Raw genomic sequence first — 26754 nt, 5'->3', positions numbered from 1 at the left:
CAGCGTTCTTTATTAAGCTGTTTTAAGTAACTAGCTCTGATGCTGGTAACACAAGAGATTATGCCAAAAGAGATTGTCCTTTAAAAAAAACAGACATAAAAGCTTTGTAGTCATTTTTCCACAAATGAAATGGCCTGAAAAAGTGGCAATCAAGCCATCTAAAAGAAACTTTCACTTTGACTATTCAGGCCAAATATACATGATTTAAAATCTTGCCCTGTGCCTGTGTCCAATAGAGAAACTGTATGCCTTCCAGTTCAAAGACCAAGAATTTGACCTGCCGAGGAAGTTGAAGTAATGGGCCAGGATAAGTTGTGAGCTATGATCAAAACAAACCTATGCTCAATTATTGAGAAGTACAGCTTCACCGCACATTACATTTCCTCTAGACCCTTTCTAAAACAGATTACAGTGACACTTGGTTGGTTGTGTGGTTTTATCAAAATGCAACTTTTAAATGCAGTTCTCAAAGCACTGGTTGTTATGCTTGACCTTGGGTACACTGGGGCCAAATGTACTCTCTTCTTCAAGGCATAAAATGATGTTCCTTGACATCAATTTTCTCTCTGGAGTCAGTGAGGCTCTCATCAAACCTAACCCCGGGCCCGAGATAGTGTACACCATCAGTCTAAAAGAGAGAAAGCAACTCCTGTCGACGGTCAGTGGGATTGCGCGCAGCATCAGTCTAAAACTGAGAAGACAGCTCCTTTAAGAGGGTGACAGTAAATGCTCCTGGTTCTGTTGGGAAATGAAAGTACCCTATCATAACTACAAAACTGAAGAACCAAATTTAGCAGACGGAAAAAGTCAGGACTGATCACAGTGAACCAATGCCTACCCAAGTTTGACAGAGGAAAAAGAAGTTTCTTCTATCTAATGAGTTGGTTATGAGTAGTTTTGAAAAAAAAAAAAGGTTTCTGGTAATGCGTTCTCTGATGGAGATGCTTCTTTTTACAGTATTAATTAACCAACACTTACATCATAAAGACTTAATTTAACTTGACCAAATCTTTGCTAAAAATGTTCCTTTATGAAGGACATCCATTTAAAAAGAAAACATGGCAATTAGAGGGAAAAAAAAACTCACTCTGAGAAGAATGTGTAATTAACAACCATGCCGCCTACCAAGTGAGACAAACTACCTGATCTGTGAGAAAATAGTTCAAAATGTGTTCCATCATGTCTTCCATGAAGAAGTGGCAGTGGAAAAACTGGCTCAACATATTCACACAATTCGACGTACTAAAAAGAAAATGAGCCAGTGGAGGCCCAGATGGATTTCTAGAATTAGATTACATTCAGCCACAGGGAAAACCAGTAATGTGATATATAGTGCCTAGGAAATGTAGACCCTTCTTGTTCACATAAGACTAAAAAATGAAACACAAACCATCTAGGGGAATAAAGATATCTTATAAAAATTTTAAAGTTTCAGTTTTGTATGCTTTGTACTGAAAAGCTGCAATACTACAATGAGCAAAACATTGTAAAGTAGTTTTGCTCAATGGATGGACAGCTTGGATGTTTTCTTGACAACCAAGTTGCATTAAAGTTTCAGCAAACTTAAATAACTTGTTTTTACTGCACTGTGCAGTAGTACGTTCTTGTGTAAACATATACAAAAACTTTTTTGACTCTAGGTTGAGTAGAATAAACTAAAAAAAGAAATTTTAAACTTTGGCAACTCTGGATTTACAAGGTACAACTTGCTATTACAGGAATAGAGCAAATCTTTGCCTTCAAAGCAGTTTTTTTTTTTTTAAGGTTTTGTTGGCCCTAGTGGCCTTTATTTGAAAGTAGTTTGACAAGAAGGAGGGTTGTGAGAGGGGAGGAAGACATGCAGCAAATGTCGCCAGGCCGGGAATTGAGCCTGCGACCACCGGCATGAGGACTGGGGCCTCAATACATGGGTTGTGCTTTGCCCCTGCGCCACCACAGCACCCCTTCAAAACAGTTTTAACTCTGTGGCCAGGATCCAAACATTCCTCATATACTTTAGTGGATATTGACACGGTACCATCATGTGGATGTAGCAGATGTGTTCAGCTGCAAATCAATCTCTTGCTTTAGGTGGTAAATTGATCTAGGGCTGTTGTAAACGATTATTTTAGTAATCGAGTAATCTATAGATTTTTCTTACGATTAATCGAGTAATCGGATAAAAACAATTATGAAATAAAATATTGGTAAATCTTCCATATCACCAGTGTTACTATCGGATATCAACATCAGTCTATTTTTTCCACATTTGAGCTTCCCTACCAGTTACTTTTTTGTAGACCGGGGGAGCAATACGGGATATTTACGGCTCCTCCGTTCAGAAACTCATCTACCAGCCATGTTCCGCCTCCCGTTTGTTCAGACCGGGATGATATAAGTTTATTGTGTGGTTCGGTCCGTAAAGCTGCTCTTACCCTGTAAGCATCAACCCTCAGCCGCCCGCCGTGTTCAGTCTCTCCGCTCAGGCTGCCGAACTCCCGGTATCGCGCCAGTCATTTTAAGGATGTTTATTGTCCCACAAAAACGATGAAAACCCGGAATTATCACCAATCAGTAAAATCCCCGCGGGCTGAATTTGAAGATTGGACGTTATGCCGCTAACACGTAGCTTCCGTCAACAACTCGGAGGCGGAAGTCAGAGCTCCGCTCAACGCAAATAATGTTCCAGCTGAAACACGGTGCGCTAAATGATAAAACATAAATTAACGAAGCTTCGAGGCAGGTCAATTTTCCTCGAGGAATTTTAATAATCGAGGTACTCGAATCACTCGAGGAATCGTTTCAGCCCTTAATTCGTCCCATGTCCATATGTCACTGATTGATTTAGGTACATAAGTGTGTAGTAGTTGCAAGCAGACAATAATTATTTACACAAAGTCCAATGAGAAAGATTAAGTGAAACAAGTGTGTGGCAGCTATAAAAACAAAACAGAATCATGGATAATATTTGAAAATGAGAAAAAAGACAATATGTCAGTCTGTTTTGAACTATAAACGTCTTTCTTTTTCTTTTTTTTTTTCTCCTTCACACTTCTCGTTACCCATAAATTGCCACCTCTAGGGGAAAAACACAAGCTATTGTTAATTATAATGCAACAGTGCTTGGGTTGCCTTTCAAAGAGTTTGGCCGCTGAGAAATGTAATCGAGAACCATTACATGAACTAATTACTGTTTGTTTGTTAAACGCATGCTTACACACCACCCATGGATTTGAGATCCTCATATCTGGGAAACAAAACATGCCCACAAAAACTCTCTCAACATATCCAGCTTAATGAAGAACAAGTGTACAGTACGCTTTGTCATTAATTCAGCTGTAATACAGTACACCCACGGAGCGGATTTAACAATGGGTACAAATTCGAGCAAAGATTATATGATTCCAAGCCTGTCTGCCAGCACAAATAAACGTTCGCATGAACACACACATACTGTGAAGTATTTTTCATGTTTTTATGGTAGGAAAAACTTAAAGCTCCCCCTCTCTCATGCTGTCCTCAATGAGCTCCAATCCATCCCAAAAAAAAAGAAAAACCCTTTGAAGATTTTAATGAACTCTGCTGTGAACATGAATCTTTTATTACTGTCAATTAATCTTTGGCCCTAATAATCTCCCCTTCCCACCAATTTCACTTGAGAATGTTCTGGCTCATGAGGAGAATCTTAGACCAGGATTCTTGGTTTGTGACCTGTTTTCATGATGTAATGCTAAGCTTGCTTTTTCCAGTTAGCCTGCAAAAAAACCAACAACAAACAAACAGAGGGAGTGAAATAAGAAACATGCAATATGACTGCAAAATCCACTGTAAATTGAACATTTACAGTGGATTTTGCAGAAAAAATGTCAATGATTTTATTTGGCTTTTTTGTTTAGAGTTAGACTTATTACAGCAAGGCAAAGAGACAAGAAAAGATGATCCCTTAGTTTAAATGGAGAGTTGACTTCCTTCAATTGTGTACGCTGAGCATATAGCTGACTGAAAATTGTACCGCTAATAAAAAATGAGTAAATATATAAACAAATACATCAATAAATGCAGCGTATTAAGGGAGAACATTTCTGTAGACGTTTGTCAGATGGCAGTAGTTAGGAGGATAACTGATAGACGTGCATTCCACAAATCTGATCTGCATGGAAGTCTGGTAAAAAAGAAAGTCCTAACTGAACACTATGTGATGGCATATTGTTGTTATCACCATGTTTCAGTGTGGAGATTATTTTTTTCAACAGGGACAAGGAAGCTTATAAGAGATTATGGAAATAAGACAAAATACAGAGAGCCTTATGTGAGCCTGCAGAAGACTATTTAGACTGGAGGGTAGGTTCAACCTCCAGCCGATTATTGATCTGAAACCAAGAGCCAGAGCCAGCATGTGATAATTTAGATCAAAACATATTTATGCGTTTGAATGGTCCAGTCAAAGTGTAGACCATATACAAAGTGTATATGTATCTTAATGTTTTAGAAATACTCCAAATTATTTTCAGATAGTTTGTTGTGAAATATGCTCCTATAAAATATTGACTTGTCAGGGATGAAAATAAATGCATACCACATTTGACAGATTTTTATTTATAAAAGATTTTAACAGCTGACTGTATTTTTTTCTTCCATTTCACATTTATATCCTACTTTGTCTAAACAATGACAACAAAATATATCAACGTTTGCTTTTATAAGTTAGCAAAAGGTGGAAAGGCTCAAGGGGTAGGAATAGTTTTACACACCACTGTAAAAAAAAAAAGTGGAAGAAAATACAAATACATAAAAATGTAAAAGGTTTCTTCACTCAAAATTCTGAATTTTCACTACAAAATGCCATGCTTGTTTCTAGATTTATAATGTGTGTGTAGTCTTGTGGAAGTCAATGCATATAAGAATTATGTGTTTAATTGTCTTTGTTTAATGTGAATTTAATTCCTGTTTGTGTGCGTATGTGTGTGCGCGCGAGCACGTGCATAGACTAGTGTCTCTGTCCTGTGTGTATCCTAGCTCATTTTGCAAGCAATTATATTTCCCTAAGCAGCTCAATGAGCAAGTAAATGGAGTGAACAGCCGCTGAATGTATCTTATGACAAATAGTCAGTACATGTGTGTATGTGTGTGTCATTGCAGAGTGAAAGAGGAGCAAAGAGAGAATAACCTCGAAAGAGAAAGACAGACAAATCTTTCACTCATGCTAATCAGTAGGGGTGTAGTGATACAATTATTTCACGATACGGTATACGATATTCTGGTCACGATACGATATCACAATATTTGTTGCACGATACAATTCGGTGCGATTCAGTGCATTTTTACGGTTTTCTGAAAGATTTTAGAAGGACAGAGTGATTTTAGTGACATTTTGTGTTATTATTTAACTGAAACTGATTAAAGCAACAACTACACAATACCTGACTCTGATTGGACAGTCTAACAGTCTGCAGCTGGACAAAATGAATCAAAGATGCAGTGAGAGAATTAGTTTCTGTCATTTAATTCATGTGGATTTGACATAAACTCAAAAGTTTAAACGGTATTCCAGGAGCAGAGTGGGGAGATTATCAGCCTCTGTAGACTCTCAATATGCAAATGATTGCATTTATGTTTTTTTCATTTGGACACTGTGGCTGCATTTTGGAGTAAAAATGCTGCCACAAATGCAGTCTTTTGGACTATGGGGAAAAGGGCTTTTCTACAGTGGCTCCCGGAGTTAGCCGTGGCTGTAAGCTGTTTACTACTAGCTGCTAAAGTAGTGGCTCCACCTCACCGCGTAGTGATCGACTCCCTGCAGCTACGCAGCGCCGCTATTCCCCTGCTTGGATCTCTGAGTAGCTGCCTCTCAGACTGCCAGGATCTCATTGTTCTCTCAGTCTCTGATACTCTTTGTCTGTTGCTAATAGAAATGATAGATCAGCCATTGTTACCATGGAAATCCTCACTGCGCCGCAGATTCCGGCTGGGGTTTTTTCCTCTTTGTCTTCCTGCTCAAAACACAGCGCCGCTGCGCGCCCGCTTCGTATGTTATCAACCCACAGAACAGAAACCGCTGAGCTAAAAACTAATTATGAAGTGAATGCTACCAGTCGAAATTTGCATTAATTTCACGGTTACTTGCGCAACTTTACTTCGTTTCTCAGCAACAAAATACAGCCCATCGTTATTTATTGAAGATTTTACATTTCCAAAAACACAGGAATCTAATGTTTTGTTTCGTTTTGTACGTTTGGAAGCTCATTCCCTCTCACATAATCGGAAAAGCCGGGAAATGACGGCGCTTTTGACATTTCTCTGACATTCGGAAAAATATGATTTACTACTTTTAGCATAACTCCGGTTATACTTGGACTATTAACACAATTTAAAAACTGGTGTGTAGTTTAAAATGTGCACTTTAAGCTCAAGTTGAAAGTGAAACTGAGGGAGGTGGAGCCTTGCTGCTACGCCGTAACAAACTAGACGTTAAAAAGAGCTATAAGGCTATGGACCCCTATGGTTTAACGGATTGATACTTGCGGATGAAAAATCGATACTTTCCTAGGGTGGAAAATATCGATATATATCGCCGAAACGATTTATTTATACAGCCCTACTAATCAGACTTTGTTAAGGAACAATCCCCGAGCAGTCTGACCTCACTACTTTAACTGCAACACCAGGCATCTGTTTAAGAGGCAAAAAAAATAAATAACTAAAAAAATTGCTGGTCTTTGCTCTTGTCAGACACATCCCAGGGAAAAAAAAAAAAAGGAAAAATACCTTTCACAAGAAACAAGATTTTCCATCAAACTTTTAGTTAAGATTCAGGGAGGAACTATTTTACCTTTAACTTTGATATGCTTCAGGTCTTACCACTGAACATGGTGGAACATATCAAAAGAGTTGGAACTGGCAAGATCTTTTTGACAGATGTCCAAGAAATGCCTCCTTTCGCCGTGAGGGAGGAGGCGGCTTCATCATTTCTTTTTTAGGTTAAAAAAAATTATGGTCCAAAGGTTTAAGCAATTTTATTGAGACAGGGTGTCCAACATTTTTAACGGTAATATGTCTTTGAAGAGCCAATGCCAGTAAATACATTTTAATACCATGATATGTTTCTACTCTTCTGAGGGGATAGACACTATTTTTATTGGAAGGGATATTCCTTGATCAAAGTTACCACTAGATTAAGAGAAATACAGTGTAAAGTCCAGAAGACATGTACTTTATGAACTGACATGATTTTACTAATAAACATCTGGTTACATAATTCATTCCATGTACAATGCTGGTGCAATTGGCACTAGGTGCTTTTTGTACTTTAAGCTGTTAATATTTGTAATTGACCTTTCCTATATCTAATTTGGAAATATGAATACCGGTAAATGTAATCGTCATGGTAAATATATTTGTTATCTATTAACTTTGTGAGGATTTTGTATTTTAGCTTCATACTTTATGTCTGTCAAGTGGGATATATCAGTCCCATTCAGCGCTTTCATTTCCTGCTTTTTAAATTAAAGCTGTCACCTCTCAGTTGACTTGAATGCTTTGACTCTTTTTATTTATATGAGTTTGTGGCCTGTGGCGTTTTGGACTTGGACCCTTAAAGGTTTCATCCCTACACCCCATCTCCTCCCTGCATTTGAATTCTCTTTATTAAAACTGATGAAGGAATGAAGCAAATGCATTTGTAGATGGAAGCTTTTCCTAAGCATTTTTATGCAAATATAACACAACTTGGTAAAAGAAACCAACTCCGGGGGTTAGGATGTTGGGACCCACTGTGTGAAGGCAGCCTGGCCACATTCCCAATTATGAATTTGTTAGTTTCAAATGTAAAGGTGCAATGAGTGCACTGTGATGTGAAATTAAAGATGTTTCGAATATCAGTGCAGAGGTTGCTTTAGTCTAGATAGAGAAAGGTGTGCTATGTACTTTACCCTGCAAATTTAAGCAGTTCCGAGCATCAAAGTTTCAAACATCAAACGTCATTATCTAGAAAATATCTGAAAATGTTTGTGTGCATTTATTTTTAAACTATTGAAAATAAATAATTCAGTAACTCAGGAGTGAAGTAAAATGTATCTTATGAGAAAACTCAAAACGCCTTCGTTAGCCACAATCTAAACTATATCATCTGATTTTATTTCATGGCTAGTTTTGCTTATAGTTATAAATTGATATATATATATACATTTTTTTTTTCTTTGGTATTTGCTTCCAAATGGTCTTGGCAGCAATTTAATCAATTAATCTTCATAAGCACCTGAAAAGCTTAAAATTAGAAGTATTTCATATATAACATTACTGCAATTTCAGAACACAGACATCCATTAACATCCTATCTGAGCCCCAACAGAAACAGCCTGCTCCCCAAATTTTACAGCCTCCAGACATTTCTTACCGTCAGGCCATCAGGCCATCATGGCCCAAATACTTCCGTCTCTCTCTCACCTTCATCTGTTCCTACTTGTTCACTTCATTTCCTCATTAAGATGCCTTTTTGTCTCACTTTCTGTGCATTGCTCACTTGTGCCTTCGCTTTGCTACTCTCTTCTGCCACCTTTCACGGTTTTCCTAAAGGATTCACACCGAAATTGAGGGAAAACATCCAAGCGTGAAATAGTCCAGAGAGGGTTCTTGACGCTGACTTGTTATTTCATTTTCAGGATGAAACAAGGGCATTAATACTTAAAAAGCCTGCCTGCCTGCCTGCCTTGATGTAAAACACTAAGGAGAGTCATGTCTCCATCTTTTCCTGGATTTCTCTTCCGTTTGTGTATTTGCTTGCTTATTCTGTTCCAAACAATCTAATTTACTAGCTTTCTTATACAAATGCAATTGGACTTATTTTTGCCTGCGTGATGTGTTACTGAATTGTTCATGGTTGAAGAAAATTAGAGACCAAAGAAAACAAAAATATGCCAAGCGCAAGAAGAAAGAGAAACAAAAAGCGACTGTGGCTTGATGGAGAGAAATATTTTGTTTACTCCAAAGCCGAGCACAATTAACTGTGGCACTGCCAGGCATAGCGGATGCTTAGGCATGCTTATTAGCCCAATGAGAGATGAGTACTTCCTGCTTCTCTGCTACTGGCAGAAAAGCAGGAAGACGTATTATCACAAGGATAGACAAACATGGGGCACAGACCCCCAGGGAAATGATGTGTGCAAAAAAGTAAAAGAACAAAGATTTGCCAACTTCTTCGACATCTATATCCTGGACACAATTTGTTCCAACTGCTGCCATCAGGCTGCAGATACAGGAGCATTAAAGCATGGACAAACAAACTGAAGAACAGTTTATACTCTGCAGCCATAAGAGCATTAAATACCCTCTTGTACAATTTATCACCCAATTTCGTTATAATCCATGTAATTTTATTGTATGGTTTCTATGACAATAAAGATTATTATTATTGCTAAATGACAATTAATTCCATGCTTCTTATCTTATTACTCTCTCTCCTCATGGTATGTACACTTTCATCTTTTGCAAAGGAGAGGACACCACCTCACAATGAGATAAATAAATGATTGAGACAAGAGTAAGAAGGTGGTTGTGTATTTGTGTGTGTTCATGCAGAGATAAGCAAAAAAAAGTTCTAAAATTTCCAAGTAGACAGCTGAACTTACTTTTTAAGACACAATGAAACCTATGCAATCCTTTATAAATGTGACTCATGGGTTTTCTCAGAATCAGTAAGATGCTTCCAAAATTGTCTCTGGTTTAGGGGACACCTTAACCAAAGGAATGTAATGGCTGTAGTCCTGGGTATGGATGTATATGGTCGCTCCTGACGCTCTGACACCAGAGCAGTGCACATTTTATAAATCTGCCCCAAATTCATTTAGCAAAAACAGATAAATGCTGCTAACATAAAGGAGTTTGAGTTTGTTTTTGTTTCTTTTTTTAGGAACTTCTCTTACGAGGTCATAATTTATTGGTACTTACTGTATAGAGTTCTCTATTCGTGAGATGGTGAGGAAAGCAGCTAGATTGGCCGTGTAGGAAGAGATAACAATGAGAGCAAACATCCACCAAAATCCCATCATCATCCTGGTTGCAAGGGTGGTGTATGGGACTTCTCCACCTAGGGAAAAAAAAGAGAAAGAAGATAACAGTTTAAAACAATGTGTGAAAAAAGAGAACGTGTCAAATTACAAACATACAAACATGACTTTATTTAAGAAAAAACATATGCTCAAACTGTGCATTACATCCTGACATATTATGTCTGGATTAACAAAATGTGATCTGATGTTTTGGATTGAAACTGATCTGGGATGGGATTCCTGGATAAAAGGAATCCCATATTCCTTTTATACTGCCCCTTTCCCATCTATGGTGATTTTTGTGCTTTTGCCACTTTACTCCAAGGCTTCTCTTTTGCCAGGTTAAAACATTTTATTCAATTTGAATTTCTCTCTCAACACTCTGGGTTTTATACTGTACTTTGGATGTTGACATTGCGTTTTACAGCTCGCCTGAAGGCACTTTAATGTATGGGCATTATATTTCATGCAGCTCACATAATCCTTGTGCATGGCTGATGTAGCATCCTATGATATGTTGCACTTATTTTATTTAATTAAAAATGCATTTAAAATTCATGAAGCATCTATGATCCTTTTTTTTAATATAAAAAATTGTTGTGATTAGCTCGCTAGAAAATGTTATCAGTTGAACTCTTCTAAAAATATATTTTTAAAACAATGTTCATGAGAAATCCTGAAGATCTGAATTGAACATTTTCCACTTATAAATCTACATATTGGATACAAATATGTATATGTATTGTAGAAGTGATTATTATGTCAAGAATTAACAATAATGTTAATTGTTGGTAAAGACACATCTAGTATACAGAAATAAAGAAATCCATAAATAAAATTCATCTCAACAGCAGGAAATTAACATGTTTTAACTTAAAGTTGACTTGCAACATTCACTCTCTTTAAAAAAACATATCAGAAGATAAATCAGGTTTTTTTTGGCTGTAGTGATGATCAGAGTCGATGGAGATAACAGGGTCAAGATAATATCCTTTTTGTTAGGGGTTGATTATGTTAGCAGCTAAACAAAATGCCAAGTTAGAGTTTGAGGATTTCTTTCTCACAGTGAAGCTTCTCATTTACACTTGAAAGTACAGAGTTTCTGTTTTGTCAAGACACCGAACAAATTTGCTTTGGTTAAAAATCTGGGAAAAAAAAGAAAGAAAAAAAAAACGTTTGTGTTTGTGTTTCTGGATTCTAGTGCAGGCTAGTCGTGTCTTTGTGAACGCAGCTTGGCAGCATCAAAAGAGCCCTGCTTAGTCTGCTCGATATAGCTTTCCATTCTTATTTATGGTTTTCCTCCTCCTCTGCTCCTTCTTCCTCGAGATGAAGAATCAATCTGAATCTTTTGCTCATAAGGCTCACCAAGGATGTCGCAGTTCTCAACTCCTACTTCATCCTAGTCATTCCTGCAGGTTTGAAGCAGAATATTTACCAAGATGTTTATGCGTTTTGTTTTAGTATGTTATATGCCTGTTGGTCACATTGCAGTAAAGTCTACCTGTTAAAGGTTTCTGTCATATCGTGTGCCGTTTCTTAGTCTAGTGATTGAACTAAAGATAGATGCCTTGTGCCTAACTGGTACCAGTTGCAAACAGTTGGGTCATTTGCTGTAAAATGATATAAGGAACGTCAAATACAATTATTACCTCTGATAATGTTTTGGTTTTGTCTCAGGTTGAGGCATTCTAAATGTCAGCTGTGAAGGAATTTAACCCCAAAAACTGAATCCTCCTGCATGTAAGTAGAGATTTCTTCAGTAGACAACTCCATGTAACTTGCAGCATTTTTCCTGTTCAAGTTCAGAGTATTAAACAGGATGGTGGTAGTTTTGTTTGTTGTATTTAATCAAAAGTATTTTTCATACATTTTTTATATATTTTTCAGATTTGTCTTTTGGTATTCCAGGAATGCACTGAAAGTGGAGTAAAAAAAGAGTAAAACAGTAAAAGCCCCAAATTATTCACACACACAAAATATTTAGATTTAAACTTAATTAAATAAAGTGTTAACAGGAAACAAGACAGCTTGTTTCAGGTTCAAGCTGAGACTGGACTCATTTACTTCCAGACAGGGAAAAAAAAAAAAAATCATGTTTGTAAAATTCAAAGAATCTTTAAAGCTGAATCTGTCAGGGGTATGAATAATTTTGCAGTAAAGAGTACATCTGTCAAACATTAAGACAGCGGTCTTCAGCTTCAGGCATTGAAGAAGGCATTGCTTCTACACGCCTGAAAAAATCAAGTCAATATCAGGACTCTGAAGAGATGCGACTGCATACTGAGGAGGTAATTGAACCATTTGATTCAGGTGTGTTGGAAAAGTACACTGGCCCCTGAAGACTGGAATTGAAGGCCCCTACCTTTGGTGTTTCTCGGGCCCACTTGGAAAATCCTAATTGGTGGATAACTTTCATTCACATTAAATAGTAGAAATCCATCTGTCAGTTACCTACGCGATGTAATTGGTAGATTGACAACAGCTTTTTTCATTCATAGTGATTGACATTGCAGGCCAAAAAAAAAACCCCTCTTTCCCCCTTTTAGTGACTTGTAACACTGCCAGATCTGCTGCTGCTGCTGCTTTTCTCATTCACTTGCTGTGTAATTAGTCTGAATCTGGTTCTGTGATTTTCAGACTAACAGTTAACGTTATTTTTTTCTGTATTCTATTCCCAAGATGTATTACTATGGGAATATTTGTCTTTACTTTTTCAATATTTTAAAATTAATACATATTAAATCTAATAGGTGGTCTTATAATACCGAAGCATCTGTTTATAGCCAGTGAGTCATTCTGATTCCCCATAGTCATAATGACTAAGAGGACTCTGAGTCATTCTGAACTTCTCTGAAAAAAAGTGAACAGAAAAACTCTTAATTGTTAGACTTATGTTTCTGTGCTTGTTTCTGTCAAATCTCACAATCGACATGTTTTTGGATTTTATTCGTTTTATATTTTTCTACAATCCAAAAACTGCTATGGTATATGAGGTCAACTTATTCTTTGGAAATAAATGCCTTATCCCCAAAAAATGTACAGTAACTACCCCATGTTGCTATCCATCAAATATCATACTGCACTTGAGAGAACCAAAGTTTAAAATGTAACAAAGTCCTATCAAGTTATAAATACGCTCAAATTTGTCTATTACAAGGCTGTTGCACAGCTGTTCAAATGAAGCACCACAAGTCTTTCACTACCCTTAATGCTGAGTCAGGCTTAATTTAGAGGCCAAAATGCTGAGACTAAACTGCACTTCATTCTTACACGATGCAGTCAATACAATGAAGTAACTGAAAGGCAAATCATATCAAAGCAGGTAAAGTATTTGACTTTTTCAATGCTGAAATATTTTTTTTGTATTGAACTGTATTAAATCATCTCATTTTAAAGCCAAAGTGATTCTGTTTTTTTTTTACATCCTTTGAATACGAACAAACATTTAAGGCATTTTTTTTTCAAGGACATTTTGAACAAAAGACGTGTTCGAATTAATACAGTCCACTGGCCTCCAAAAATCTTAAATATGCTGTTAATAATGCTTTAAAAAATTATCAAACTTTTTAAATTAGTTATCACATTCTACATTCTGGCATGAATAACTATAATAGTGAATAAAAACGTAATTAACTGATGCCCAGTTGACAATCCATATTTTCTTATTGTGTCCAATAAACCATCAATGCATAGTGACGTAGTTGCGGGTGGCAAGATTTATCATGCTGCTTAACATAGCTAACCCTTCCTGGTTCGAAAGTTGTCCCATAAATAAAAAAATTATTTTGCATCAGCTAAAGGAAAAACTACTCTTTTTTTTGTAAGTCTTAAAATTTCTATATAAATCAAGTAAAGACGCTTAGTCCCACAAGATGTTTGGTAAACCTATTTGATTTTCTTTCTATTTTGCATGTATACTGGCTTCTTGACTCCTAATTGCATGATGCCACAGTTACCCAACTACATCAGTCAACTTATTTTATATAAAAATGCAGAGGGCTACTCGACAGCTCTTGCCCTGGAGTCCGTTGGATGTCGAAACTAATCTCACGAAACGGTGTGAGTTAGATCTTTAGACCAGTGGTCCCCAGAAAGTGTGTGTGTGTGTGGGAACCGTCGGATAAGGCTTCTGAATATACCCAATTTGGGTGGTCTTGGCCCTTTTATCGCAGCCTGTGGGGTTTTCCCTGATTAGGAACGGAATACAGCCTGAATGTGATAGGTAGCCAATCAGAAAGCACGGTGACGTAAGAACAGAGGGGAATCCCAAACAGCTGATATATGAGCAACTGAGAGTCCAGTGGATATCGGAGATGATATGTGGAAATTTTTATTATTATATGTAAAGGTCATTATTATATATGTTTATGTTTATTCAGTTAAAAATGTTAACTATGAAAAAACATAGTCACCTCCAAATCATAGTGCAGCAAATAGAGCGGCTGCTCCCGTCTTTTATTTCTTAAAATGAGTCCACAAACTGTCACTATTGCTTCTACATCGTCATCCGTGTTTGGTCATTCTAAATTCCCGCTATGTTGGGGTTTTACTGGATTATCCTCTGGAATCGGGATGTTCGTGAGTGGAATCGGTTAGTGTTGCTCCTGCCTTGGACACACAAACCGATCGAACCTGTTGGACTTTTATCAGCTCTGTGGTCACAGAGGTTTGGAGAATCAGCCGACAATTCTTAAATTTTTCCGTCTAAACCAGACTTAAGACTCACAAGCTCTACTCATCTCCTCTCGACCACTGCCCAAACGCTCTCTGACTCTGGTCGCTATGGTAACATTTACATATCTCTTCAAAATAAGATACAGATGCGCCACAAAAACGAACATTTTACTTTTGTGAAAATTTTAACTCACGATAATGACTAATGGGAGCCCTGAGCTTGTTTCTCTGCAACGAGACGGTCCAATCTCGGAGTGATGGGAGACAATGACACCCGAAGTGTTGCTTATATCCACAGCCTGCTTGGTCTCTACGTGGCAAAGCAGTTTGAAGCTTCATTGCCTCATTAGCAGCCGGTCGCCGCATGTTACGCAGAGCGGCTTGTAATGTGGGACTCACCTACCGGTCCGGGATAAATCCATTCTCCTGTATCTTCTCTGGGCCTTTTCCCCTTTGCAAATAAACTTTCCAAAGACATCTGATCTGTTTCTTACTCATTTTGCTGCTTGTGGGTTCAATGTTGGCGCGCAAGTAACCGAGAGAATCCTGTTAAAGGATTTTCAAAATAAAAGATCCTCCAGACTCAAATAATACATAAAACGGAAATATTTCACTATTTCTTGCACAGCCCGGTGCCAATTGGTCCACGGACCGGTACTGGTCCACGGACCGGGGGTTGGGGACCACTGCTTTAGACAATCCAACTGGCTCCTTGCAAATCCTTTCCAACTTCTGAGATTAAAGTAGGCTTGCATTTTTTGCTCAAAACTCTGAAATACTTTACCACTAAATGCAAGGTCTCTTCAAAGTTACAGCATCAGACCCGAATCATTGCTCGATGCAAAACAGATCCAGTGGTTCATTATAGGTGTTTAAGGAAGGAAAGCAATGGCTGGAAAATGTGCCAGTGTCGACGTCAAGTAAGAACCCCTGCATCTTCACCGCCTAGTGATGTAAGACCTTTTCAACAATAATTTGGCGATGTTTTTTCAGAGCTCTGAAAAATGTCCATTCGAATGACTTTTTGATTGAATAGTTCAGCAGGAGGTTCACAATTACAAAGACTACAATGAAAAGCTGCAAGGTTGGAGTCTTGGAGCATTTTAACAGTGTTCAGTCTTTACTTTTTTGCTCCTGTCAAACCTTTCAACCTTTGTGTGTCACTCTGTGAACTGGATGAACTTGCCAGACACGCAAACAGTGTTTGGAGGTCAGGAAACAGTTTGCCCTTCAAAGGTTAAGGAATGGAGACAGAGACACTGTAAAATAAAGCTATGTGATTCTGCAATTTTGAAACAGAAGTACTGATTCTTTGTATTTTTACGACATGTTTCAAGTTGCAAACACTTTCACATAATAATCTTTGCTAATCATCCAGCTAGCAGACAATGGAGGCTGTTTTTTTTATGCCACAGGAGTCTGTGCAGATGTCTTCTCAAAGCTTTGGTCTTTAGAAGAAAAATAATTATGTTTATAGTCCATCAAACTCTGAGTCAAAGGAAGGAGGCTGTTCTAAGCAACATCTGATTAAATAAGGTTCCTTTCCCATATCAAAGCATGGCAATGACTCATCAAGAATCAAAACCACAATACTTCAATGTTTTGTTGTATTTACTTAGATTAGAAGGTCGAGGATGAAAAAAAGTCAAAGAAAAACATCCCTTAGACAAACGGCAACCATGTAAGGTAGTGTAACTGTTGTGTATATTATTTGACTCTCAGTCAGCACAAACAAATTAGTAATATCTGCAAAAACATATCCATGTTGTTCAGACATACTTAGCGAATCAGTCAAGCTGCAGTACCTTGTAAAAGTTTTTATATCCTTCATATTTTGTCCCTTTTACTACTATTAGAATTTAATGTATTTAATTAGAATTTCTTGTGACAAACAACTGGATGAACTGCATTTCTTTGGGATTTTAGAGTGAATGGAGTTGACATTTATCAATACCACACTTTTCAAAATTATATTTAAAAACCATGTATGACTTTCCTTTCACATAGTTGAGCCCTTCTTGGTAATGGTCTGTCACATAAAATCTTAACATATATTGAAAGTTGGCTAAAACATTGTTTTAAAGTGCTCAATAACTATATTTACAAGCACTTAATAATAATCTATGAATCATTAACTGCTGAACTTAAAATATGAACTAATGTGTCTAACTCTAAATATACAACTAAAAGAAAATGTATAGCAAAAAAATTGCTTTCGATTCAGTAACCAGCAGCCTTCTATGATAACAAAATTTCTCCTGTTTTTTTTTTAGAAATCTTCCGATTCACCAACAACACTTCAGCCTTACAGGTAGAAAATAATATTTTTTTAAAAAGCAATGTACCAATGACAATTAGCAACCTGGCATGCAGCAATTCAATTAGCTGAAGCATGGTTCATTTCCCAGGTCCTGCATGAAGTCGTGGCAGAATTTTTTTTGACCTTGTAAGGAAACCACCTCTTTGCTGTAGTTGTTAATTTTTCAAGCCATTATACTAGCAGAAAAGGAATGGGTGAAAATAATCATTTTTGGTTGCACATACAGTAGCTGCTGGAAACACACCATAAAAGGCTCAGTGGGGTCAAGTACAAAGGCATGCCACACCTTTCAGATTTTTATTTTTTCCAAAAAGTTTAAATTTATGCATCCAGTCCCTTCCACTTCCCAACTCTGTACTGAAATCTCAATGAAGTACATGGGTGACTTAATCTGCTTTTTATAGCAATTTATTCTTCACAGCTTGGATTTTTTTATCAGTAATTACTAAGTTTGTAGAACGGGATTCAGTCAAACATATGTGGAGAGCAGTTTTGCTAACAATAAAAGAGCTCTGGCACATATAAATGTAGACCATATCTTTACCACTATTGATTCTCTTATAAGATAGCATAAAAGGAAGTTAAATACGCACCTTTGGAAAAAAAAACTAAACAAAAAAAAAAAAAAAAACAATGTCAAGAGACATTCTTCTGCAAGAGTGGAGGGAAACCTCAAGAAACAGAAATGAAAAGAGTTGTGGACTTCTACATGTTTGGTGTGCTAAAATATTCCATAAGCCAACTCTTCAGCATCAAACACAGTCACTCTATCGTTGCCTGCCTCCCCCTTTCACATCATCTTGCTGCCTTGCTTCATATCTTACTACCTTCTTCCTCTGCCTCTCCCCTCTTTTCTGCACCCTTGTTGACATTCAGCAGTGAAGGTAGCTGCAGATGAGTGCAGCTTTGAAGCCAGCCGAGCAGTGGGCACATCCAGGAGAGTTTTATATATGTGTGACTTTCTTGTAAAGCTTCAAATCTCATCACTGAGCAAGAACCGCCACTGCCACAGATTATACCCTCTACCGTCTGATGACTTGCAGGAATCATTATTTATTTATTTATTTTTTTTTTTACCATCAATTTCTTCTCTAGCACCTCAATCATGCTCGACCGCCGGTGTCCCGGTGATTATAAACAACTTGGAAGAGACATATTACAGTGCCAGAGCCGGGGTGAAGAGGGAAGAAGTACGAGAATAGAAAAGGGGAGGAGGAGGACGAAAGAGGGCATGCATCCCTCCTCCAGCAGCTCTCCAGCCTTCTGCTTTTCAATCTCTTCATTGTATGTGTGCCACCTCTAATACCACTGGCTATCAGCCAAAGCTGAGGGGGATTTTCCATGTGGTTAGCAATTTTTTCAAGCCATCAAGAGCCGCCATTAAAAGAATCCGGCAGGCCAGTGAAGATGAGGATTTGAGCTGAGAGGCATGAAGTTTCTGATTCAGAGATGTGCAAAATTGTATCTCCTCTTGCAGCATGCTTTCTAATTTCCTATAAGGACTTTAGACCGTGCATATGTTCAAAGTTACGGATCAAACAAGTAGGGGTGACTGAATTGGATGGCATAAACAGATTGCTAAGACACAAAAGTAAGTCCTTAGTTCATAAAATGTGGACAATTCATTAACAATATCAATATCATTACCCATCTATCATCTTTCACGCTTTTCCTAGAAGGGATGCGAGGGGTGCTGGTGCCCATCTCCAGAGGTCAATGGGTGAGAGGAGGGGCAAATCATTACTAATGGACAAATAGCAGCATGTTTTAGAGGTAGAAAACCAAAAACAGGTTGTTCTTAAGCTTGTCAGACACTGAAAGCTCTTAGGTTCTTACTGTTAAAGCTTGGATATACACTTTCAATGGAGCTCACATTTTTTTCATTAATTCGGAGGTGTTAAATTTAAAACTACTTTCAAGACTTTACTGATTGGAAACGAGACAGACATTTCCCAAAACATCGTGGTGCAACATAAAAGAAACATCAACTGAGAAAACAACATTGTCTGTCGTTATTGAATTTTTATTTTAAAAATGGCATGTCACAAATCATGTATATCTATTCAATAACTAATAGAAATGTTTTATTAGTACAGCAGCAAGCAAGCCCTTCCTATAATTGCTGACCAGCTCTGTAATTTTAGTCATTTACCTTTGACAATGAGCTCAAGACTTTAACACTGGAAGAGCTCCTTGCCATCACCCTAATCTTTAGGTACTTCCAAAAATTCTCCCTGATAGACCTGTCAAGACTCAACAATGTTATTACTGCAACAGGGCAATTTTAGTAAAATGAAAACACTAATTTAAACTTAAATTTGCAAAGAGTATGAATACTTTGGGTTTATCTATGTGATAACATAGTATTTGCCTAATTTACTGAGCAAACAGCTGCATAAAGATAAAATGTGAATACAAAAGGAATTAACCCTAAATGCAAGTCAATAATTATTGCAAAGACACTTTGGGAAATATATGTTTTATGAAGATGAAAATACATCCGAGGGGATTTTCAAAGATTTTTCAAAAACAAAACTGCCCACTGATAAGAGTACAATCAGTCAGGGCACATAATAGTAATTTTTTATTTTTTATTTCTTTCAAGGCTTCTTTTACTATCAAGTATGTTGCAAATTAAAATCAAGAGCAGATAAAGTAGACAAAAGAGTACAACAAGAGATGGAGAATGGAAAGGGCAAAAGGAAGAGAATATGTAATATATGTAAGAAATGTGGTTATACAGCAGTTCAATGTGGTCATATACTTGTTTTAGCCATAAGGCCACTACATAATAATTAGACAACAAACTAAGAGTAATATGTCTAACTTCATGTTTGCAAAGTCACCTTGTTCAGAATCTGTTCAAAACCTACAGGGGTTTAACATAATTATGAACTTCAAAATTAGATCCACTGGGAAAAAATGTTTGAGAATGTACAAAATCATTCTTATGGGAAACTGATGAGGCATTTTGCATTTACCCATGTTAACTTGTGCAAATAAGCTCAAAAAAGCAACTTAGACGAAAATGTAAATTTCATGACTTGGTATCGCTTTAAAAAGTGGTATTATCAGCGTGTTTGCAAAGAGACGTGGCGTAAGCATAAAATAAGAACAGATCTCTGAGTTTGTTTGTTACCTTAAAAAAAAAGTATCAAACTTTGAAAACAGGCACAAACCCCCCCCCCCAAAAAAAAAACAACACAATGAGTGTGTGTCATTGTATTTATTAAGCTTTCAATGTAGCTAGAAAGGGAACTTTCTGAATTGATTTTTTCAAGCAGGCTACTCTTGGTCTTCCTCTGTTTTGAAATTGAAATTGTGCTTGCAAATATGTCTTTTTGAAATTGAACCACTTCTGAAAGCTGATTCACACACAGTTACTCATTTTGTACTCACAAAAATACTTGAAAGAAAACATAGCTGGATGGTTTTATTTATAAACACATACCCCAGACTTCAGTAAATTCTTCTCACATGGTCAGTTAAAGAAAAAAGATGTCTAAATTCTATCAAGCAGATATGTTTTTTAATATATTAAATCCAAGGGCCCACATTTAGTCTTGGGCTTTTCAAAGTGGTATTAATACTGTTTCCTTGGGCAGTTCTCCCCTTACAGTGACCAACTTACGTCATCATCACTTTCAAACATTTATCCACATGGTTCACTTCTCACTCCCTGAAATGCATAAAAAAGCAGCAGCCAGTAAAGTTCGAGGCTGCGGCAGGTGATAAACTCCACTCTATTCCCAATGTATGAATGCTTGTGAGTATATGTGCTTTAGTGTGGTAAGTTCCCACTGTCCTTGCAGAACAGCTAAATGCTAAAACTCCTTCACTAAATGGGCCTCTCGGAGTGTTTTTGTGTGCGCTGATTTATGTACGTATCATATGCAGAAAGTGCTTGACATTGGATTTGTTAAAGAAAGTCTGGCTTTCGTCTTTCTCCCCGTTGCCTCATCAGCGCTTTTCCCTCCTTTTCATGGTTGTTAGGAACATGAAAATGATGAGATCAGCAGAAATTTCTTTGAGCGTATTTACAGAGCATGTTCTCCTACTCACCTCCAATAAATGGATCAATACAAACTACGTAGTATGTAAGGGTTACAAGAGCTGAGAGGAAGCCGAGGGTACTTGTGTGCGTTTGTCTCAACCGTTAAGTGGCAGTTTTTTTATGTTCTCGTTCTTCAAGGGGATAAAATATGGAGCAAAATTAGTTGAAATCATGACAATTCCTCAAGAAGATAATTAAAGTTGTAGGTCATTACAAACTGACATTGAATACATGTAATCCATCATAGATTGGAAACACGGAGTAATACTTTCAGTCCTGCAACATTGTGTGTGGTACACAATCTTCATTGACAGTCCGGGAAAAAAATACCATAACGTCTCAAAGCAAGGCACAAAATCAACAAAAGCAGTTAAAACAAATCTGTTGAAAATTCTATGGTGTTTGAAATCAGTAGTACAGCTTCGTTTTCTGCTGGAACATAATTAAATCCAGTCAGATCTATCTCTAGCTAAAAGCAAAAGATGGGATAAATATAAAGAATAACTACTAAGGCTTACTTTCCACGAGTGTTAGAAATGACTTCATGCACTTCAGCTGACAGGAGAGTTGCTGATAACAACTGGCTCCATGTAGCTTATAAGAAGCTTAACTGCTGTGGGATGTCAAACTGGTCATTCCCTAATAACCTCATTTAAAATTTAAAAATACTTTATTTTAGTGAACATAATCAGTTACAGAAAACTTTAGAAAGCAGTAAAGAGCAAAAGGTGAGGAATGCATCTCAGACTATTTCAGACCCTCCTCTGCTGAAGTGATTCTAAAGAGCATCAAAACAAGGAGGTCACTGCAAAACTGGATTGAGTGCAGACGTTTATCTCTCGCTATATATAAAAGACAAAAAATATGTTTTTTAAGGAAAAAAAAACATGACTGATGAACAAATCCAAAGGAATATTTGTAGATGCCTTAAAGATATCCATTAGTATTGTTTTGGGGACAAAAATAATACTGACAGCTTCATCCTAGGTTGGTTCTCTACTTATGAAGTCTGCCTTTTTTTGTGGGGGGTCGTTATTAATTTGTGATTTCTTTTAAAACTAGAATGTGTACTTTTTAATTCAAATTGTTTCAACTGACATATTTAACAGCAACAGAAATTAACATTTTCATATTTACATTTATTGTTCAGTTCTAGTATGTCTTTTCACACTGTGTTGCATATGCATGATTTTTATCTGGTAATTAAGTTGTGGGTTTTTTTTTTATTTGATAAATAATTTCTTGTTTTAGGTTGTTGCAGTGCATTCAATGTGTGTTTATCTTGTATACAGCATGCATCTCATTTAGGTTTTTGAAAAAGCTAATTTATATAAAATTGTTTTAAACCAATCTAAATATTTTACTTAAGTTTAAGGAATCTACTTGATTAAAAAAAGCAATGAGTCTTAGAAACTATAATTTATGACTTAAGTTTACAGCTAACTAAAATACAATAAGTCTTAAGTTAATTACCTAAGACTTGGAGGTGACTAAGAAAAAAATATTTTATTTAGTTTTAAAATAATAGACTATAGATATAAGGTAATTTTAGCTGATTTGCCTTAATTGCTATGAGCAAAGCAAAACTGACCTTGACAAGTTTGCAGTCCCATCTCTCGCATCATGTCAAACTATAGTTACACGGCCACACATGCAAATTACTCTGTAGTCTCATTAAGGGTGACTGGATTCAAAATGTGTACCGTTCTATCACACGAATAAGACCAGGGCTACCTCTCTTAGTGCAACTTCTGACAGATGGCTCTCTCAGCATTTTTCCCTTGACTGGTACAAAGTGTGCAAATGTGTTTCCCCTTGTGCATACACTCAAGTCCATGGGTACGTGTGCACCTTCTAAGACCTTTCATTTGATAGTGATCGTGTTTGATTCGCTCATATTCAATTTTAACAATGTCATCCTCAATATTTCACACCTCATGACCCACATTCTGTATCCCCCCCCCTTCTTGCTGTCCCGCCTCCCCAACTTCTTGCTTTATTCATCCTGCCGGTTTTGTCAAGGACAGCGTGTACACACTCACTTTGGAAGTTTTCAGAGACTTGCAGCTTGCTCTGCAATTAAATGAAAACATTCCATTATGCTGTACATCCCTAAATGTCTGTCAGTTTTGCATGTTTATCCTTATTTTTGCAAGAGTATATGTAGCTGGAATATATATTTAAGCATAAATTAAGGCTTTTCCAAAAAAGGTTTTGGTGCCACCTAGCAAGTTTTGATTAGCATATTGGATATTGCCTATTGTCTAATGTGATGCTGACAAAATCTTCAATTACAGCGCACATTAAAGCACACATTAAATACATCCAAGGCCACAACAAAGAGAGTTTTCTCCTGAAAGAATGTATATAGACTGTAAGTGCATTTTGTATTTGCAAACATCTAAATTGGACTATATTTTGCAAATATCAAAGTAACTTTTCTCTGAGATACAGTAAACAAAAGGAATACATCTTCTGAGCATTGATCTGAGCACTCTGTGACTTTTTTGTTGTCATTTTTTAATTCTTTTTATAAAGTATATTAAGAGAAGATTATAGTTTGGTTTAAAATACAGTCTTCCAAATACCTGCATCTCCTTGAATAACTGTCAGCATTTGACAAGCTGGTACTTTCGCTATAGAAACATGGCTTCCTGCATAGTTTACCATAAATCTTATAAAAAAAGAACATTTTATGCTGCAACAATTGAAATTGTATGTCTTTAATCATAAGAAGACCCAACAATTATTTACACCAAGACAGCTGATAGGGATGTAGTGTCAAGAAAGTGGGTGGAAAACTTTGAATGTTGTTTTGAAGATAGGAGAGCAAAATAAGATGTTTTTTAAAACCAGTGTGAAAATCACAGATGAATAACAATGACTCACTAATGTACCAGCCCAGTCACTTGGATAAAAAAGTTGGCACTTTATGTTGCTGCAAAGCAAAGATAAATAATAATATAGTCATTGTTTTCAAAGGCTAAAAGCCTTGACTCTTTCTTTACAAGCTTGAATGCCTAAGTGCATTTTCTCACGTCTGATTAATCATTGAAATGTTCTCACCTGTTCAACACAAAACAATGTGCAAAAACCAGAGTCAACAAGTCAGCGAGTGCTTTTTTCTGTTCCCTTTCAGTCGATTCACTCGGTACAACACAGAGTATGGGATATCACGCCCCCGCGTGGCCTAACTGAAGACACCTTTAATCACGCCTTTAGGCAAATGACGTGTGATGACGGGTGGCAGGCCCCACCTGCATATAAATACACCCCCATTACAGTCATTGTTCTGTTCTTACGCTCTTCACCTCGCTGAGAACACCTAATTTCCAACCCGTGCTTTCTAGCTGCTGCTGGCTAGCATCGCTCTTGTTTTTCTTTTCCAAAACTAGCTTAACTGCTCCTGTTGGTGTTAGCTACTGCTGCCTGCTGGTTAGCGTGTCTGCCCGCTGAGCGCTAGTTGTATTTTCTCATTTGTCCATTTTTATTTTCTTTGGTTTTGTGGTTCGGGATGAATACGAAGCAAAAAAATAGCGAAGCAGAAGTCTTCCGTTCACCCCTGTCCTCAGGAGTGCGGCTTCACGCTCCACGAAAAAGACCAACACGAAGCATGCCCCGTCTGCCTCGCAATTGTCTATGCCAAAAGAGCGTTGTCAGAGCCGGATGCTTGTTCTTTTTGTAGCCAGCTTTGGCACTCCACGCTTGAACGGCGGGTCAAGTTTGTGCAGAAAATGCTGGGAGAGGCTACCATGTCACAACAAGACCCCATGCTCTCTGAGTCTATGAATCCGGTTTCATCCGAGTCTGACGAGGACGGAGGGGCCAAGGCTTCCACTTCCAGCTGAGCAGCCCCCACTACCAGCTGGGCAGACCATATGGAGTATGTGGACGGATTAGCCGAAACGGTGCAGGACGCAGCGCCATCTCACTATCATCTCGAGGCTCAGGGTGATGATGATGTGCTAGACATCGGCCTGGAAGGTCACAGTCTTTCAGAAGACGATGATGACGACTTTTCCACGGGCCAGTGTCCGTCCGCTGCCGCCGCCTCTCCTGTGGGTCAGGACGACACATAGTTCCTTTTCCTTTGCCGGCGTGCAGCTAATAAGTTAGACGTCGAATGGCCAACCCCTCCTCCTGCTCAGAAGGTGTCCCGGTTCACTGGATTCTACCTTCTGACGGAGCCGGCTGCAGTTAAAAACCGCCTGCCCATGTTCCCAGATTTTGTCTCGGAGCTAACATCGTCCTGGAACAAACCGTTGTCCACGCGTGTTACATTGCCTGGCTACAGGCAGTATGTGGACCTGGAGGGTGCCGACAAAGCAGGTCTGGTAAATTAACCACCAATGGAGGCGTCCTTGGCAGCTTACCTGGCGCCATCATACAGCCAGGGTGTGGGCAGCTCTGCCACCCTGCCCTCAAAACAATGCAGGTTTTCCGCATCCCAGTTGGAGAAGACCTATCGCGCTCAAGCAACCAATGCTCGCGCCCTGAGCTCGGCCACCATGCTTCAAACTTATCAAGCTATGTGCTTGTCCGAGCTAGGAGCTCAGATGCCTCCTGATAGCCATCTGACCCCCCTCTTAAATGATATCAGAATCACTGCGGATTATATCCTTCGCACATCCCGCTGTGCGGCGCTCTCACTGGGGAGAGGAATGGCTTCCACAGTGGTTGCTCAGAGACACCAAAGAGAGCAGCACCACCTGCAGCTCTCTACACTATAATTTCACAGCCGTCAAAAAAGCCTACTCCCCGCCAGTCGGCTTGGAGCAAAGGCCCTCCTCTGGGTTTTCAATGAGATTTGACGTCTCGAAAGAAAAAGCCTCAGTCATCCTAACGACATGAGACGGCGTGACAGAAGAGAGGCATCAGAAGCAGGGAAACCTGATTGCTGCTCATTTGTTGAATGGTTATATGCCAGACATGGAAAGGCATCTTGTTTGTTCTGTTCAGGGTTCCAGCCCCAAGAGGCGCTGCGTTTTCCTAACACAGTCTCCCAAGCACAACACCCCAACGCACACACTGTTTGCACCTTCAGCCCCAGGTTTAAGTGGGTTAAATGTTTCTCAAAAAACGAGAAAAAAATGTTCGGAATGTTTGTGTAACTGTTCCACATGTTTCAATAAAGAGTGAAATTCCCTTGCCAAAATATCAAAATCAAAACACTGTGTGCCACAACGTGCACAACAGACAAATGGAGCTGCTCCTCTCCATTCCAGCAGAGGGCAGCACCTCCTCGCCAACAGTGCGTCGGGTCAACTGTCTGGCTGCACGCGTGCCTCTTTGGCGTGCATGCGCACTTTCCCCATGGATGGAAAGGATCGTTGCTACGGGTTACCCGTTGCAGTTCCGGATAAGACCCCCCCAGTTCCAATCAGTTATAAACACAACTGTAGGGTCCGAAGCAGCGAAAGTTCTGAGAGACGAAATAAACACGTTGTTGGCAAAAGGAGCAGTGCATGTGGTTCCCACTTCGGAAGCAAACAGAGGTTGGTACAGCCGCTATTTTGTTGTTCCGAAGAAGGGAGGTGGGCTACGTCCCATCCTGGATTTAAGAGTGTTAAACAAGCACCTTCGCAAGTACAAGTTCAAAATGTTGACGCTGAGACAGCATTTGAACGCTGCCAGCCCAGGCGATTGGTTTGCAACAATCAATCTGACAGATGCTTACTTTCACG

The 26754-nt window shown here is 38.2% G+C and overlaps 1 protein-coding gene across 6 annotated transcripts in view; it reads right to left on the bottom strand.

Moving 5' to 3' along the window:
* Nucleotides 1-26754, bottom strand: part of grid2 (glutamate receptor, ionotropic, delta 2) — a 446512-nt gene that overhangs the window by 70151 nt on the left and 349607 nt on the right. For all 6 annotated transcript variants that reach the window (XR_014088939.1, XR_014088940.1, XM_081610703.1 and 3 more), the window contains one exon: nt 9922-10060. Coding sequence is in view for 4 of the 6 variants with exons in the window: in XM_081610703.1 (XP_081466829.1) it covers nt 9922-10060 (139 nt within the window). In the remaining 2 variants the exon portion in view is untranslated. The remainder of the gene's footprint in view (nt 1-9921; nt 10061-26754) is intronic.

This window comes from Poecilia reticulata, chromosome 9, assembly GCF_904066995.2.
Source record: "Poecilia reticulata chromosome 9, P_reticulata-male-v2, whole genome shotgun sequence".
NCBI classification, from domain to species: domain Eukaryota; kingdom Metazoa; phylum Chordata; class Actinopteri; order Cyprinodontiformes; family Poeciliidae; genus Poecilia; species Poecilia reticulata.
This window is presented reverse-complemented; position numbering and strand designations above follow the sequence as displayed.